Source organism: Galeopterus variegatus, unplaced genomic scaffold (genome assembly GCF_000696425.1).
Source record: "Galeopterus variegatus unplaced genomic scaffold, G_variegatus-3.0.2 Scaffold7903, whole genome shotgun sequence".
Classification (NCBI taxonomy): Eukaryota; Metazoa; Chordata; class Mammalia; order Dermoptera; family Cynocephalidae; genus Galeopterus; species Galeopterus variegatus.
Genome location: NW_007734014.1, coordinates 76571 through 91867, shown reverse-complemented (window position 1 = coordinate 91867; position 15297 = coordinate 76571). Strand labels below are relative to the sequence as shown.

At 43.2% G+C, this 15297-nt stretch overlaps 1 protein-coding gene across 1 annotated transcript in view; it reads right to left on the bottom strand.

Annotated features, from left to right (window-relative positions):
* The window catches only part of OASL (2'-5'-oligoadenylate synthetase-like), a 21236-nt gene extending 8467 nt beyond the window's left edge, over positions 1 to 12769 (bottom strand). Inside the window, exons 1-3 of the mRNA XM_008592415.1 lie at positions 12575 to 12769; positions 8171 to 8453; positions 6760 to 6935 (exon numbers count right to left, since the gene is read on the bottom strand). Of these exons, the coding sequence (XP_008590637.1) occupies positions 6760 to 6935; positions 8171 to 8453; positions 12575 to 12769 (654 nt within the window). The remainder of the gene's footprint in view (positions 1 to 6759; positions 6936 to 8170; positions 8454 to 12574) is intronic.
* Between the last annotated feature and the right edge of the window lie 2528 nt (positions 12770 to 15297).

Below are 15297 nucleotides of genomic sequence, written 5' to 3'. Positions count from 1 at the left end.
TTTTAAAAAAAAAAAAAAAAAAAAAAAAAAAAAAAAAAAAAAAAAAAAAAAAAAAAAAAGACAAAATAAGCCAGACACGAAAGGAAAAATACTGTATGATTCCACTTATATAAGGTGCCTAGGATAGGAAAATTTATAGAGACAGAAAGCAGAATAGTAGTCAATCAGGGGCTGAGGGGAGGGGGGAAGAGGGAATTATTGTTCAATGGCGCTATGGTTTGAATGTTTGTGTCTCTTCCAAAATTCACATTAAAACTTAATCCTCAATGCAACAGTATTAAGAGGTGGGGTCTTTAGGAGGTCATTAGGCCATGAGGGCAAAGCCCTCATGGATGGGATTAGTCTCTTACAAAAAGGCTGGAGAGAACTAGCTAGCCCCCTTTTGCCCTTCCACTTTCCAACATGTGAGAACACAGCAACAAGGTGCCATCCCAGAAGCAGAGACTGAGCCCTCACCAGCCACCTAATGCCAGCACCTTTATCTTGGGCTTTCCAGTCTCCAGAACTGTGAGCAATAAATTTCTGCTCTTTATAAATTACCCAGTTTGTGCTATTTCATTATAGCAGCACAAACAGACTAAGACAAATAGATACAGAGTTTCTGTTAGGGATGATAAAAAAGTTCTGGAAATAGTGGTGATAGTAACAAAACATTGTGAATGTAATTGTCACTGAATCGTACACTTATAATAATAAAAACGCAAAAACTAACCAACCAAACAAAATCCTTATGTTAAAAACTCAGCCAAAACACTGGGGAAAGTTCCATTTTTTTTCTAAAACTGCACTGAATTAAATACATCAAAAAATATATAAACAAACATCAATGTGTTGGTGAAGGAAAAAAATGAATCAAGGACAGCTCTTCGTATGTGGAAATGATGCTTAAAAATTCTTTCCTGGAAACTGACTTGATTCCTATGTAAGCTTCTGACAGCCCAGCATTACAGATAGTAAAAATAACATTTTTCTGGCAGTCCATGAGCATTAAAAAGCCTTTTTTTTTTTTTGGCAGCTGGCTGGTATGGAGATCCTTGACTTTGGTGTTATAACACCACTCTCTAACCAGCGGTGCCACCCGGCCAGCCCCAGCATTAACCAACGTGGGCATCTCTGATCACTGATATCCTTACAGTTAAGATTTGACAGGTGAAACCTAGAAGAGGTAAAATGCACGTTCTTTGGTCCCTGATTCCAGTAGATGAACTGATAAGAACAGCAAAATAACTTCTGAGTGCGAAAGTAAATTACAACTCCAAGGACTTTACAAAGCCTACAGATAAAAATGAATTATTAATGTTTTTAGTATCATAGAACTCTAGTCTTAGTCTCAATGCAATATGAGCTCTTTATGTCCTTATATATTGATCAACAGATCTTTTTTTTTTTTTTTTTTAAAGATGACCGGTAAGGGGATCTTAGCCCTTGACTTGGTGTTGTCAGCACCACACTCTCCCAAGTGAGCCACGGGCCGGCCCGATCAACAGATCTTTTAATGCTTGGGTAAATCAAACTGTCAAATAAGACAAAACATCGAGTTAATACTGAATAAAAAAAGCTGTTTCAAAAAACCATATGTACTCAGTAAAGCTGCAGGATACAAAATTAACATACAACAATCAGTAGCATTTCTATCCAACAGCAATGAACTAGCTGAAAAATTAAGAAAGCAATTCCCTTTACAATAGCTAAAAAAAAAAAAAAAAGAAAAGAAAGAAAAACAAAACAGAACAAAACAAAAAAACCCACCTCATAATAAATTTAACCAAGGAGGTCAAAGATCTCTACAAAGAAAATTATTAAAACACAGATGGGGCTGGCCCGTGGCTCACTCGGGAGAGTGTGGTGCTGATAACACCAAGGCCCTGGGTTCGGATCCCATATAGGGATGGCCGGTTAGCTCGCTGGCTGAGCGTGGTGCTGACAACACCAAGTCCAGGGTTAAGATCCCCTTACTGGTCATCTTTTTAAAAAACAAAAACAAAAAAAACACGGATGAAAGAAATTAAAGAGGACACACAAAAATGGAAAGACATCCCATGCTCATGGATTGGAAGAATCAATATAATTAAAATGACCATACTACCCAAAGTGATCTACAGATTGAATGCAGTCCCTGTGAAACTACCAATGACATTCTTCACAGAAATAGAAAAAACAATCCTAAAATTCATATGAAACCACAAAAGATCCTGAATAGCCAAAGCAATCCTGAGCAAAAAGAATAAAGCTGGAGGCATCATACTACGACTTCAAAATTGTAGGAATGCTGGTCTGGAGGGAAATGAAGGAGAACACCTGTTAAAGACAGAGGCACTCTTGCTCTCTAGGATTTAGACTGTGTCAGCAGAAATGCAAATAGACTGAGTCAGCAAAAATTCTCAAAGCTTAACCACAAACCAGACTTCCTACTGAGTTACCTAGGAGATGGGGAGGCATGGAAGGGGTTTACAGTTGGATAGAACATATATAATACATGCCTGTACCCAATAAAGTTGCTTAGTGCATGTGCTAAGCCACTGAACTTTGTGTCTGGTTTCTGGCTGCCCACCTCCCCAGGAGGCAGCCCCTAGCTCAAGGCGTGCCTTGAGCAACTCACCTTGCTGTACTCTCTTGGCATGGCTTCCTGTGGCCCTGCTCCCTGAGGGACTCCTGACAGAGGCTGCGTGTAGTCCTGCCTCCTGAGACCCCCAGGACCAAGAGAAAAGTGCACTGGTCAAAACTCATTTCATCCTTGTGGCTTTAGGGCTCTAGTTTCAACAGTTACAATTTTTTCCCTGCATAAGTCACTTAGCAACTGTGGGAGGGACAGTAACAGAATGCTATGCTTGTAAGATAAAGAGAGTGACACGAGTAACCCCAAAGATAAGTGACAGGAGGCTATGGAGTGCCTGGGAATCTTGCACTTCTGCAGCCTTTCTCTCTTCGGCATAGCTCCACTTTTGTCTCTAAGTCCCATATAAGCCTCAGCTCTCCCCCTCCTGTGGAGAAAGCATCTGCATAGCACTCAGATGGATTGATACTAATAGTAAGTAACCACCCACCAATATAATAATAACAACAACAACAACAACAACAACAACAACAACAACAACAACAACAACAACAACAACAACAACAACAACAACAACAACAACAACAACAACAACAACAACAACAACAACAACAACAACAACAACAACAACAACAACAACAACAACAACAACAACAACAACAACAACAACAACAACAACAACAACAACAACAACAACAACAACAACAACAACAACAACAACAACAACAACAACAACAACAACAACAACAACAACAACAACAACAACAACAACAACAACAACAACAACAACAATAACAACAACAACAACAACAACAACAACAACAACAACAACAACAACAATAATAATAAAATGATAACACCAATAAACTCCTTGAAAACCATATGGAGTTGCCTGCTTGGTTCTTTGGTCTCAGGATACCTTTCCGTTTGGTGGGCATTATATTGTTAGCTCACACTTGCCCCAAAATATACTACAAAACCATAATAATCAAAATAGCATGGTACAGGCACAAAAACAGACACACAGACCAATGAGACAAAATAGAAAACCCAGAAAAAAACCCACATATCTACAGCCAAATGATTTTTGACAAAGGCACCAAGAAAATACTTTAGGGAAATGGCAGTCTCTTCAATAAATGGATATCTACATGCAGAAGAGTGAAACTAGACCCCTATCTCTCACTAGATATAAAAATCAACTCGAAATGGATTAAAAACTTAAATGTAAGACCCCAAACTATGAAACTACTAGAAAAAAACATAAGGGAAATGCTTCAGGACATCTCAGCAAAGATTTTATGAATAAGGCTTCAAAAGCACAGGTAACAAAAGCAAAAATAGACAAATGGGATTATATCAAACTAAAAAGCTCTGCACAGCAAAAATCAGAACAGAAGAAAACCAAACAATGGGGTGAAGAGACAACTTCCAGAATGAGAGAGATACTTGCAAACTATATAACAAGGGAGTAATCTCCAGAATATACGAGGAACTCAAACAACTCAACAGCAAAAAATCAAATAATCCAATAAAAAAAATGAGCAAATGAACTGAATAGACATTTCCCAAAAGAAGACATGCAAATGGCCAACAAGTATATGAAAAACATCACTAATCATCAGTGAAATGCAAATCAAAATCACAGTGAGATATCATGACACCCCAGAATGTCTATTTATCAAAAAGACAAAAAATAACAAATGCTGGCGAGGATGCAGAGAAAAGGGAACCACTGTACATTGTTGGTGGGAATGTAATTAGTACAGCCATGATGGAAAACAGTATAGCAATTTCTCAAACAACTACAAATAGAACTACCATATGATCCAGCTATCCCACTACTGGGTATTTATCCAAAGGAAGGAAATTAGCATAACAAAGAGACATCTTCATTTCTATGTTTATTGTAGCACTTATTCACAATAGCCAAGATATGGATTCAACCTAAGTGCCCATTGACAGATGACTGGATAAAGAAAATGTGGTATATATACACAGTGGAATACTACTCAGCCATAAAAAAGAATGATACACCATTATTTGTGGCAACTTGGATGAATCTGGAGTGCATTATGTTAAGTGAAATAAGCTAGGCACAGAAAGATAAATACCACATGTTCTTACTCATATGTGGAAGGTAAAAAAATCCATCTTGTAGAAGTAGAGAGTAGCATAGCTGTTAGCAAAGGTTGGAAAGTGTGGCGTGGGGGATAAGAAGAGGTTGGCCAACATATACAAAATTAAGGCCAGATAGGAGCAATAAAGTTTAGAGTTCTATAGCATTATTGGGTGACTATAGTTAACAATAATTTATTGTGTAACTTCAAATAGCTAGAGGAGAAAACTCTGAATGTTCCCAACACAAAGAAATGACAAATGTTTGGGCCGAACGCGTGGCTCACTTGGGAGAGTGCGGCACCGGGAACGCAGTGGCGCTGGGAGCACCGAAGCCGCAGGTTCGGGTCCTATATAGGGATGGCTGGTGCGCTTACTGGCTGAGCGTGGTGCAGGCAACACCAAGCTAAGGGTTACGATCCCCTTACCGGTCACAAAAAAAAAAAAAAAAAAGGAAAGAAATGACAAATGTTTGAAACGATGGATATATTAATTATTCTGATTTGATTATTATACATTATATACATGTATCCAAAGATCATATTGTACCCCATAAATATGTGCAATTATTATGTGTAAACTAAAAAAACCCAAAAACCCATACGTGGTGAAATCCTTGTTTTAGGGTCAGAGACTTGAGTAAAAGGGTAGACTATAGAAGTAAAACTGATATATTGTTCTGTGGAAATTACAAATACTCATAAATGTGCATATCATATGCAGGAGGAAAAACGATTTTTGTGCTGAAACAAAGAAACAGACAAACAAAAAGGAACAAACAAATCATACTATTTAGTTCTAGTTCTCCAAATACTCAAAACCTTGATCATTTTCCCTAAGTTACTGACTTACCATCAAAAAACACAACTTCGTCCTTGGCTTTGACAATGCTGATATCTGAAGATATGTCAATCTTTGTTGATGTGACAACCGTGAGAAAGTTGCTGTTTTCCCATCATGAACAGTCTGGTAACTTTGTGGTTTTAATCTCTTTTAATACTTCTCCTTCCCCCTTTTTAAAACTAAGCCAGTCTTTCCAAAATCTGACTCTTTTACTACTTTTTTTAAAGAAGAAAACACCATTTCTTTCCTTGTAATTTTTGTGTTTGTTTCTGAGTCCTCCTTTCATAAGTTTTGATGACTCTATTTATCTGGATTTTTTTTTTTTTTCCTTTTTTGTCTTTTTTTTTTCGTGACCAGCATCAGATGCAACCCTCAGTGTTGCGCCCATACCGGACCAGTTTCTGAGTCCTCCTTTCATAAGTTTTGATGACTCTATTTATCTGGATTTTTTTTTTTTTTTTCCTTTTTTGTCTTTTTTTTTTCGTGACCAGCATCAGATGCAACCCTCAGTGTTGCGCCCATACCGGACCGGGACCGGCAACGGGATTGCAACCCTCGGTGTTGCTCCCGCACCTTGCTCAGCCAGTGAGTGGCCGGTCTGTATGTGGGACCCGAACCCTCGTCGGGAGCGCCACCGCGCTTCCCAAGCGGCGCACTGTAGCAGTGCGCCACCAGGCCGGCCCTGGATATTTTGAAATACACTTGGCACCATGCAGACATCACTTGTGAAACGTAAAAAGTAGTTACTGTAGATATGTTCACTCGATAATGATCATGTTACTCAGGAACTCAATCTATTTGGAGGGAGATTGGTGCAGGGTGGAATTAAACAAATCGTTCCTCTTGTTTAGCCTTAACCTGCTGTGATTAATGTCCAGAGCACTCAGTGAAGTTGACATTAGCCAATACTAGACTGTACCTGGAACTTTACAAGCACTTTTTTTTTTTTGATTGCTGGCCTGTAGGGAATCCGAAACCTTGTTCAAGCACTTGTTCACTGAAATACTGTACATTACCTATTTTTCTCCTTACTTCTCTGCTTCTCTTTCTCCTCTCCCTTCTCTCTCTCTTCTTCTCCATGTTCTTCACTGATTGTTTCACTTTATAGTTCAAAAGACCAGCATTCAACCCCTCTTCCCCCTTCTATCGCCCCTGGATGCAGTTTCCTGAGATGATACATCTGGCCCCTGCCTTTCCTCCCCTCCTTCCACCTCTCTCCTGCTCCCGTCCTGGCTGCCCCTCACCTGCTGGTACCAGTGTTTTACCAGCCGCAGGAGGCTCTTCAGCTTAGTTGGCCGATGTTTCACAAAGTTTCTCTGCAGCTCACTGAAGGATGGGGAGAAATTTCCAGGGTAACGGTAGGCCTTGATCAGATTCACATAGACCGCAGGGGGTGGCTGAGAGCTGGGAACAGAAGGCCCTGAGGAGAGAGGAAGCAAAGGGAGTGTTTGGGGATTAGGTAGCCCCGGGGTGATAAGTGGTCCTTCAGGGAGAGCCCGCTCATTCATTGGAGTTGTCTCTCCAGGGAGACTTGAGACCTCATATCCTCAGAAACCAAAGGCTGGCCTTGCTGGATTGTCCTTGTGAGATTCTTACCGGGACAGCCCACATTGGGCTTTTAATGTCTTGGGCCACTCAAGAACTGTTGTGCTCCCTGGCTGTCTCCAATGCCACCAGTTTTATTTAAGGTACATTTTGGATCTCTGTCTGAGTGATTTATTGGGACCTCTCAATATTCACAGGGGAGAAGCCCTGTGAGTACGCATCACTAATACATCCCAGCTCTCTTTCCTGCTCAGGTTTGATCCCATCTCTGATATCTGTCCACAAAGCAACTCCAGACCACCATTACAGTTCATAGGAGTTGGCACATGAGATGAAACCTATATCATCTGGGCCTGTAGCAAATACAGGTAATTTCAAACACACAGGACTCTCTGCTTGAGGACAAACAAGTGCCAGTGAGTCCTCAGCCAATGACTGATGGGAGGTTGATGGATAAACACTTCAGCATCCTGCTTGCAATAATGAAGAGGCATGCTCTATGTTGTGACTTCGATTTCTGCAGGGGCATGAAGCCCAGTTGCCCAGACTGGTGACCTGCTTGGTGATACACCTTGTATTAAATTCTTTCCTTCCCTGTTCCAATTCCCCACTTCCCTACCAGTGCTTCGTGGGATCACCTCCTAAATAAACTGCTTGTCCTCACATCCTGTCTCAGGGTCTGCCTCTGGGAAAACCCAGACAATGACAGGCCCCAGCCCCCACAGCACACGCTACATGGTAAGAGGCGCTCATAGGTACTGCTTTAGCTCCTTCCCCTCACTGGGTCTCAGCTCCTCCCGAACGTCCTTTCCACAGAAAGTCCCTTCCTGAGCACCCTTACTGTGGTCTCCCAGGGCACCTGTTCTTTTCATCTGAGCACTTACTACCACTTATCTGCGATCGTATGTTTACATGTGCAATTCTTTGATAAATGAAAGAATGAAAGATGATAAATGAAAGACGGCTGCAGTAGCCCAGCCTCCATTACAGGGCATGGGTGGAAAAAATGCATGCAGATGTCTGCACGTGGCCATGAATGAGGGATGGGGGAGCTGCAGGTCTCCTGGAGAGGGCAAATGTGTGGGTGGGGTGGGCTTCCCCTCCTCTTACCTAGAGCCCTGTAGGCAGGCATGATGGAGACAGTGATGGGCTCCGTGATTCCCCGGGTCTGGATGGTGAAGACAAGAGCACTGGGGACTTCCTGGGTCATCCTCAGGTCCTCGAGCCCAAGGGCCAGCAGGTCCTGGCAACGCCACATTTTTTCCCACATCAGCCTCAGAATGGCTTGGTGGTATTTGGCCTCCTCCTGGAAGCTGTGGAAGCAACTCAGGAACACCACCAGCTCCACGTCTGTGGCACCCCTGATCACTGTGCCATTCCCGAAGGAGCCTACCTGCAGAACACAGAGCCCCCCATCATCCTGCGGCCCACTGCCAGGTACCAGGCAACCCCTGTGGTGCTTCACACAAATTATCTCATTTGATGCTCACCACTACCCTGAGGGATGGGTGGGTAGTACTAATATCCCCCCTTTGCAGATGAGAAAACTGAGATGCCAAGAGGGTGAGGCACTTGCCCAGGGTCTCACAGTTTGTAGCCTGACTCCAGGGCCCAGTCTCCTTATATGCAACACTGCATTGCTCCTGAGACTCAGTCTTCTCATCTGCAGAGCATGCCAACTCCAAATGAACAGTAATGTCTATTCCATAGGGTTGTGGAGGATTCTGGGAGGGGTCTGAGTGATTTCTTGACATTAGAAAGTGGGAGTGGGTTTACCTGATGGATAAGAGACATAGGCTGTGGAATGGGGCAGCCTGACTTTGACCTTGACTCTTGCCCCTGTTTCTTAGTTGTATGATCATTCTGAGTCCTAAAATGAGCTCTGTAAAATGAGCGTAATGAGGAACCATGAGTCACTGGGTTACTGGGAGGAGTAGAAAAAATAATATATGCCAAGGGCTTGGCGTGGTGCCTGACACACAGGAAGTCAGCAGTATATTTCTCTTCCTCCTCTTTATCTAGTTGACTTCGACAATCCCTTCTGCTACCCGGGCATTGGTTTCCCCATCTGTAATGGAAGGAGCCTGAGCTGGATGGTTTCGAAGGGGCCTTTTGGATGCGCTGAGATTCTAGACTCGCTCTCCAGGCCCTGTTGCCTCTGGTATACAAAGCCCACAACTCTCTGGCCTCTCGTCTTTCTCACTCCGAGTCAGGAGGTGGAATTGCTAGGGAAGCGACAGACCTCAGGTGGGCTACCTTTCCTGGTGGGTGGAGTCACTGCACAGGAATTATAATCCAGCTGTCACAGGTTGACCCCTCCCTGGGTCCAGCACCACTGAAAGCCCACTATGCATGTCATCTCTTTTAATCCTCACACCCATGCCTGAGGTGGGTACTGTGATAATTATCCCCAATGTACAGATGAGAAAACTGAGGCAGTGTGGGGTTAATCAACTTGCCACAGTTTCCTAGCCAGGAGGCGGCTGAGTCAGATGAAGAATCAGACACAAGTACTGGGTGGTTCTTCCCCCTCTTTCTTCTCTGTGACCCGAGTGTATGAGTCAGGCTCTGCTTCTGAGGAAGAGGGGACTCACCATCTTTTCTTCCTGTTCCTTTTCTATTTTCTTTTCCCAATGGCATTCAGACTAGGCATCCTACCTCACATGAGGGGGGCTTGGGGATGGCACCCTGTGAGTGGGTAAAGGGCACATCCCCCTAAAGGTTCTGTCTAGACTACCCTTTCTGCCTTTCCCAGTGGTAAGATCCAGATGGAGAGGAAAGAACAATCCAGAACAGGCTTCATGACTTTCTTTGGTTTGAACCCATTTAAGCCCAATTCATTCAAAGACAAGCATTTACTCATGTGAGCCAGCTCAGCTCACCAGATTTTCAGGAGGTGGGAGGAAAAGAGAGTTAGGGTCTAAATGAAATCTATTATTTCTCATTGGTTATTGCTCTTTGGGTACATCTATCAATTAGTAATTTCAGGGAGAGAAGTGGCGACAGTCTGCAGGAAGAGCTTGTGGTTTTGGTAAGTTTCATTACCTGCCACCAAAACTCATTTAGTTTGTGGCATCCTCCTCATCCCAGACCTCCCCCATTCCATCTACTTCATTCTCAGGCTTGTTGGGGAGGGGTTGTCTGGAAGGGTCTGCCTGAGTCAGACTGGTGTCCCATGCCCAGAAGAAAGCTTGAGCAAAAATGACAATGATGCTTCTGTTTTTGAACTTTACCATGCACTAATCACTTAGCTTGCATTGCCCCATTTGCTTGGTAAGGGAGGAATGTTGATGATGGTGATGATGGTGGTTATACCCCAATTACAGATGAGAAGACTGAGGGTTTGACAGATAAGGTAGTGAAGTCAGGGTTACACAGCTAGTAAGGCAAGAAGCCAAGAGTCAAACCCAGGTCTGTCTGATGTCAAAATCTGTGGCTTCCCACTTCTAAATCATACGGCCTCAGGCTCTAGATGCTGGGATGGATGCAAAGAAGGGACTGGGGAATGAGTCTTCTAAATCCTTCCCTGCTCATCAATTACTAATAATCTGTGACTGTAACCATATTTAAACATAGTATTTTATCAAATAAATGGTAAGGTCTTTTCTAAAAGGCTTTTGTATTAGCAGGGACTATTTTAACTTATATTGGAGAAATGTCCCTGGATACCCTACCTCCAGTGACATTTCGTTAGAGATACAAAGGGCTTCCAGGTTCTCTTTTGAGTAAATTTAGCCAAAATTATGTGCCTCCTACTTTTCCTTTCCTGCCTGAAATGGAAACCATTTCATGTCTTTTATGAATTTTGATGAAGTCACTCAAATTCAAATAAAATTTTCATTCTCCAGACATAAAAAAATTTAAAAATAAATAAATAAAATAAATCCTTCCCTGCGTTGGTTGCCCCTAGAGAGAAAACTAGAGCACTGGGCTGGGAGTCAGGAGTCCTAATTCTAGTCTCACCTTTACCACTAACTTGCCATGTGACCTTGGGACGTCTCTCACCTCCGTGCTTCAGTTTCCTGAATGTTTATGTGTGGAATTGGCTGAGAATGTCTGATTCTACAGGGCCTTTGTAGCCCTGACCCTCTTGAATTTTGATCCTAGCTGGTACAGGAGAGGGCATAAGGCAGCTTGCGGAAAGACTTAGGGAAAAATCTCAGTGGGACAGCCTGGATCCCTGGCTGTGGAGTCAGGTTCAACTCCCATCTCCAGCATTAGCTGTGTGACCTTGGACAAGTCACCTTCCCTCTCTGAGCCTCTATTAAAAATTTTTTATTATCAAAAAATTAAAACATATAGAAAAAAAGAAGGAAAATATAACGAACACTGATATACCCAAGCAGTTAGATTCAACAAGTCTAAACTCCTTGCCACATTTGTTTTGTGTAAACCACTTTAAAGTAAATCTCAGACACTAAGGAAATTTGTTCCTAAATACTTTAACCTTTGTGTCCAAAAAAAGAGAGATCATTTTCCCCTAGAACCACAAAATGACACCAATAATTCCCTTATATTATCCAATATCCAGGTCATATGAACATTTATTAAAATTAAACATTTTGATAAAATTGACCCAGCCGGGGGCCGCTGGGACCACGCGACGCGCGTCGCTGCGCGGGGAAGGGGTCGGGCGCGAGTGCCCTCTGTTCTGGGAAACGGCCGGCCGGAAAAGGGGCCGGTCCCTCGTCCCGTCCGTCATGCATGGGGAACCTGGTGCCTAACCGCTGTAGTCGACCTGCTTCTGGGCTGGGATTCGTGCTTGGCAGAGCTGCTCCCTCCTTGCGATCTACTGAGAGTTAGCTCTCCACACAAGGGTTGTCTTTTTTTAAAAAAAAAAAAAAAAAAAAAAAAAAAAAGACTGGCCTGTTGCTCTGTTGATTAGAGCACAGTGTTATAGCACCAAGGTCAAGGGTTAGGATACCTGAAGGAACAGCCGCCAAAAAAAAAGAAAGAGAAAAGAAAAAAAAAAACTGTAAAAACAGACAAACAACAAAGAAAATAAAGCGAAAGAAAAAAGAAATAAAATTGGACATTCTCTTTAATAACCACAAAACTACACCTATCCAGGCCGTATTAAAATTTTCCCAATTGTCCCCAAACTATTTTACAGATAGTTCATTCATACCAGGACCCAATCAAAGACCTTGCGTTGCATTTTGTCATTAAGAATGTTAAGCCTCTGAGCCTTTGCTAAACTGTAAAATGGGAAAAGAATAGTACGTACCTCACAAGGTGCAAGAATAGAGACAAATATATGTTAAGGAATTAGGCTAGTGCACCCCAAAATGGGAGCTATTGTTAGCTTCCTCAACTGGACCTGTTCCGCTCAAGGCAGCAGTGGGTGGGGTGTAGACAGCTAGGTGGGGTGTAGACAATTAGGTGGGTGTCCTGAGGTGCCAGCAGCGTGCACTGGGGATAACAAGGCAAGCGTTCCCCAGTATCCTCAGTGACATGGACTCCCATGCTGGGTTTTGCCCTGCCCTGGCGCGGGATGGAGGGGCCCACTCTCACCTTGACCACCTTCAGTACCTGCACCTGGTCCAGCCCATGCTCCCCCTGGAAGTTCTCCTCCCGCAGGAACTGCTCCACGGTCCACACAGCCTCCAGCACCTCTTCTTTCCACTCCCGCCTGGGCTGCAGCCACTGAGCCACGAAAGAGTCCAGCCTGGAGGCTGGGATGTCATACAGATCCAGGGCCATTGCCATCTCTGTCCTGAGAGTACCACTAGGAGACAGATATGTAACCATGCACTCACCCACCTCCTGGGACTCACCCCTTTTTTAAGGAGGCCCCTCCTAAGCTGACTTCCAGCCCCCTGTGGGATAAAGGACTGGAGAAGAGAGAAATTCAGGGGTGACTGAACTAACCTGGGGCTCCCCTTCTTGGAGACGCCTTGCTGTGGCAAGGGTGAAGAGGACACTGGGCTGAGGCTGGAGGGTCTGGAGCGACCTTAACAGGACTGGCATCCAGCCAACCACTTCTGGTTTCGATTCTCAATTTTTAGAGTTTCTGTTTTATGACGTTGGGAAACTGAAATTGGCTTGAGTTTGATCCTAGAGGAGGCAACTTGCCCAGTAGGTTGAAGTTAGATGTATCATCAGTCCAGCTGCTCCTACTTGTTGTAGGGAAACTGAGGCTGAGAAAGAGAAGAGACTTGCTCATAATATGGGTAAGGAGTGAGAACTCTAGAGTCCAGCTGGACAGACTTGAATTCCAGTCAGCCCTTTATCAGATTCTTAACCTTTCTGACCATCACACTCTTTACTCATAAGTGGGTTTAATAATAATACCCACCCAATACGGTTGTCGTGCAGGTTAATCATGACAATATTTATTGAGCAGAGAAAGCACTCAGTAAATGCAAGTATTATTGTTTCATTCACTAAACATATAGTAAGCGCCTACTGGGTGCCTGACATTGTGCTAAGAAGACAAAATAAGATGAAGTTCCTGTCCGAAGGCACTCCCAGAGCAATGGAGAAGACAAATAAGAAAAGAGACTCTGAGAGTCCAATGTGATGTGTGTCTGGTAGAAAAAAGAGCAAAGAAACCTGGTGGGAAACCAGGCAGAAGAATTGCTTTTGGGTATATGTGGTGTCAGCAGACACCTGCTTGAGATGAGTCTTAGCAACTGGGAATGGGGCCAGGAGGAAGAGGGAAAGCATGGGTAGAAGCTGAGACGCATGAATGATCCTGCTGTGTGCCAGGGACTCAGGTGTTCAAAGTGCCTTGGCAGGAAGGGTGAGGAGGGGAGAGGTGAGAGATGTACCTGAACAGGTGGGCAGGGGTTGAATCTCAGCATGCCATTCACTCATTCATGCATGCGTTCATTCATTCATTCAATGAATACGTATTGAGCACATACTGTGTGCCGGGCAGATGCTGGAGATATAGCAGGGAACAGACAAAACTCCCTGCCTTACATTCTGGTAGTGGAGACAGACAGTAAAGAGAATAAATAAGTAAAATTATGAATAAATAAGTAAAATTATAGTGAATAAGATGGTGATTAGTAATAAGCAGAAAAATAAAGGAGGGAAAGGGGTTAAAAGTTCCCGTGTGTGTGTGTGTGTGTGTGTGTGTGTGTTTAGGTGTTTGGTCTTACATGAGGTGGTTAGCGAAGGCCTACCTGAAAAGGAGATATTTGAGCAAAGACATGAAGAGGTGAAGCGTGAGCTATTCCCCCATGTGTATAATAGGGAAAAGGATCATTCATGGCAGAAGGAACAGCAAGTGCAAAGGTCCTGTGGTGGTAGCATGCCTGGTGGGTTCGAGGAACATCAGTGTGCCTGAAATGGAATGATCAAGGGGGAAGTGTAGAAGGGATGAGGTTTGAGTTGTAAAGAGCAGGAGGCAAATGGTGCAGGGTTTTGAAGACTACTGTTAAGACTCTGGCTTTATGCTGAATGAAATGCAGAGCCATCAGAGAGTTTCAAACAGAGGAGGGATGTGGTCTGACTTTCATTTTAACAGGATCAGTCACAGGCTGGCCTGTGGCTCACTCAGGAGAGTGAGGTGCTGATAACACCAAGGCCATGGGTTTGGATCCTATATAGGGATGGCCGGTTCGCTCACTGGCTGAGCGTAGTGCTGACAACACCAAGCCAAGGGTTGAGATCCCTTACTGGTCATCTTTTAACCGCGCCCCCCGCCCCCCAGGATCAGTCACACCAGCTGCTGATGGAAAATTAGATTAAAAGCAGAGGGTGGGAGTAACAGTGGGAGGAGAAGTGGGAGTTCAGTTAGGAAGCTATTGCACCAGTCCAGATGAGAGATAGGGCAGCGTGTAGCAGAGTGGTAGCGGTGAAGGTGGGGAGAAGTAGTATGATTTAATTTTTTTATTATGGAAAATTTCAAACATAAGCTAAACTGGAGTAATATAATGAACCTCCACATACCATCACTCGGCTTCAACAATTATCAACCTATAGACAATCTTGTTTCAATTATACTCCCATCTATATTTTCCATCCTATATTATTTGGAAGCGAATCCCAGACATCATATCATTTTAAAAAATCAACAATAGTATATTGCTTTCTGTCTATTTTTAGCATTGCACAAGGATCAAACATCATCCAAAAGTGAAAAATCCAGCCCGTTATCTGGATGTTCATAGCATCTGGATGGAGAACAGAAAACTTTTTCAAGGTTTTAACTCTCCTCTTCAATCAACAAGCATGCTGCATGGTGTAAAAAAAAAAAAAAAAAAAAAAAAAAAAAAAAAAAACTT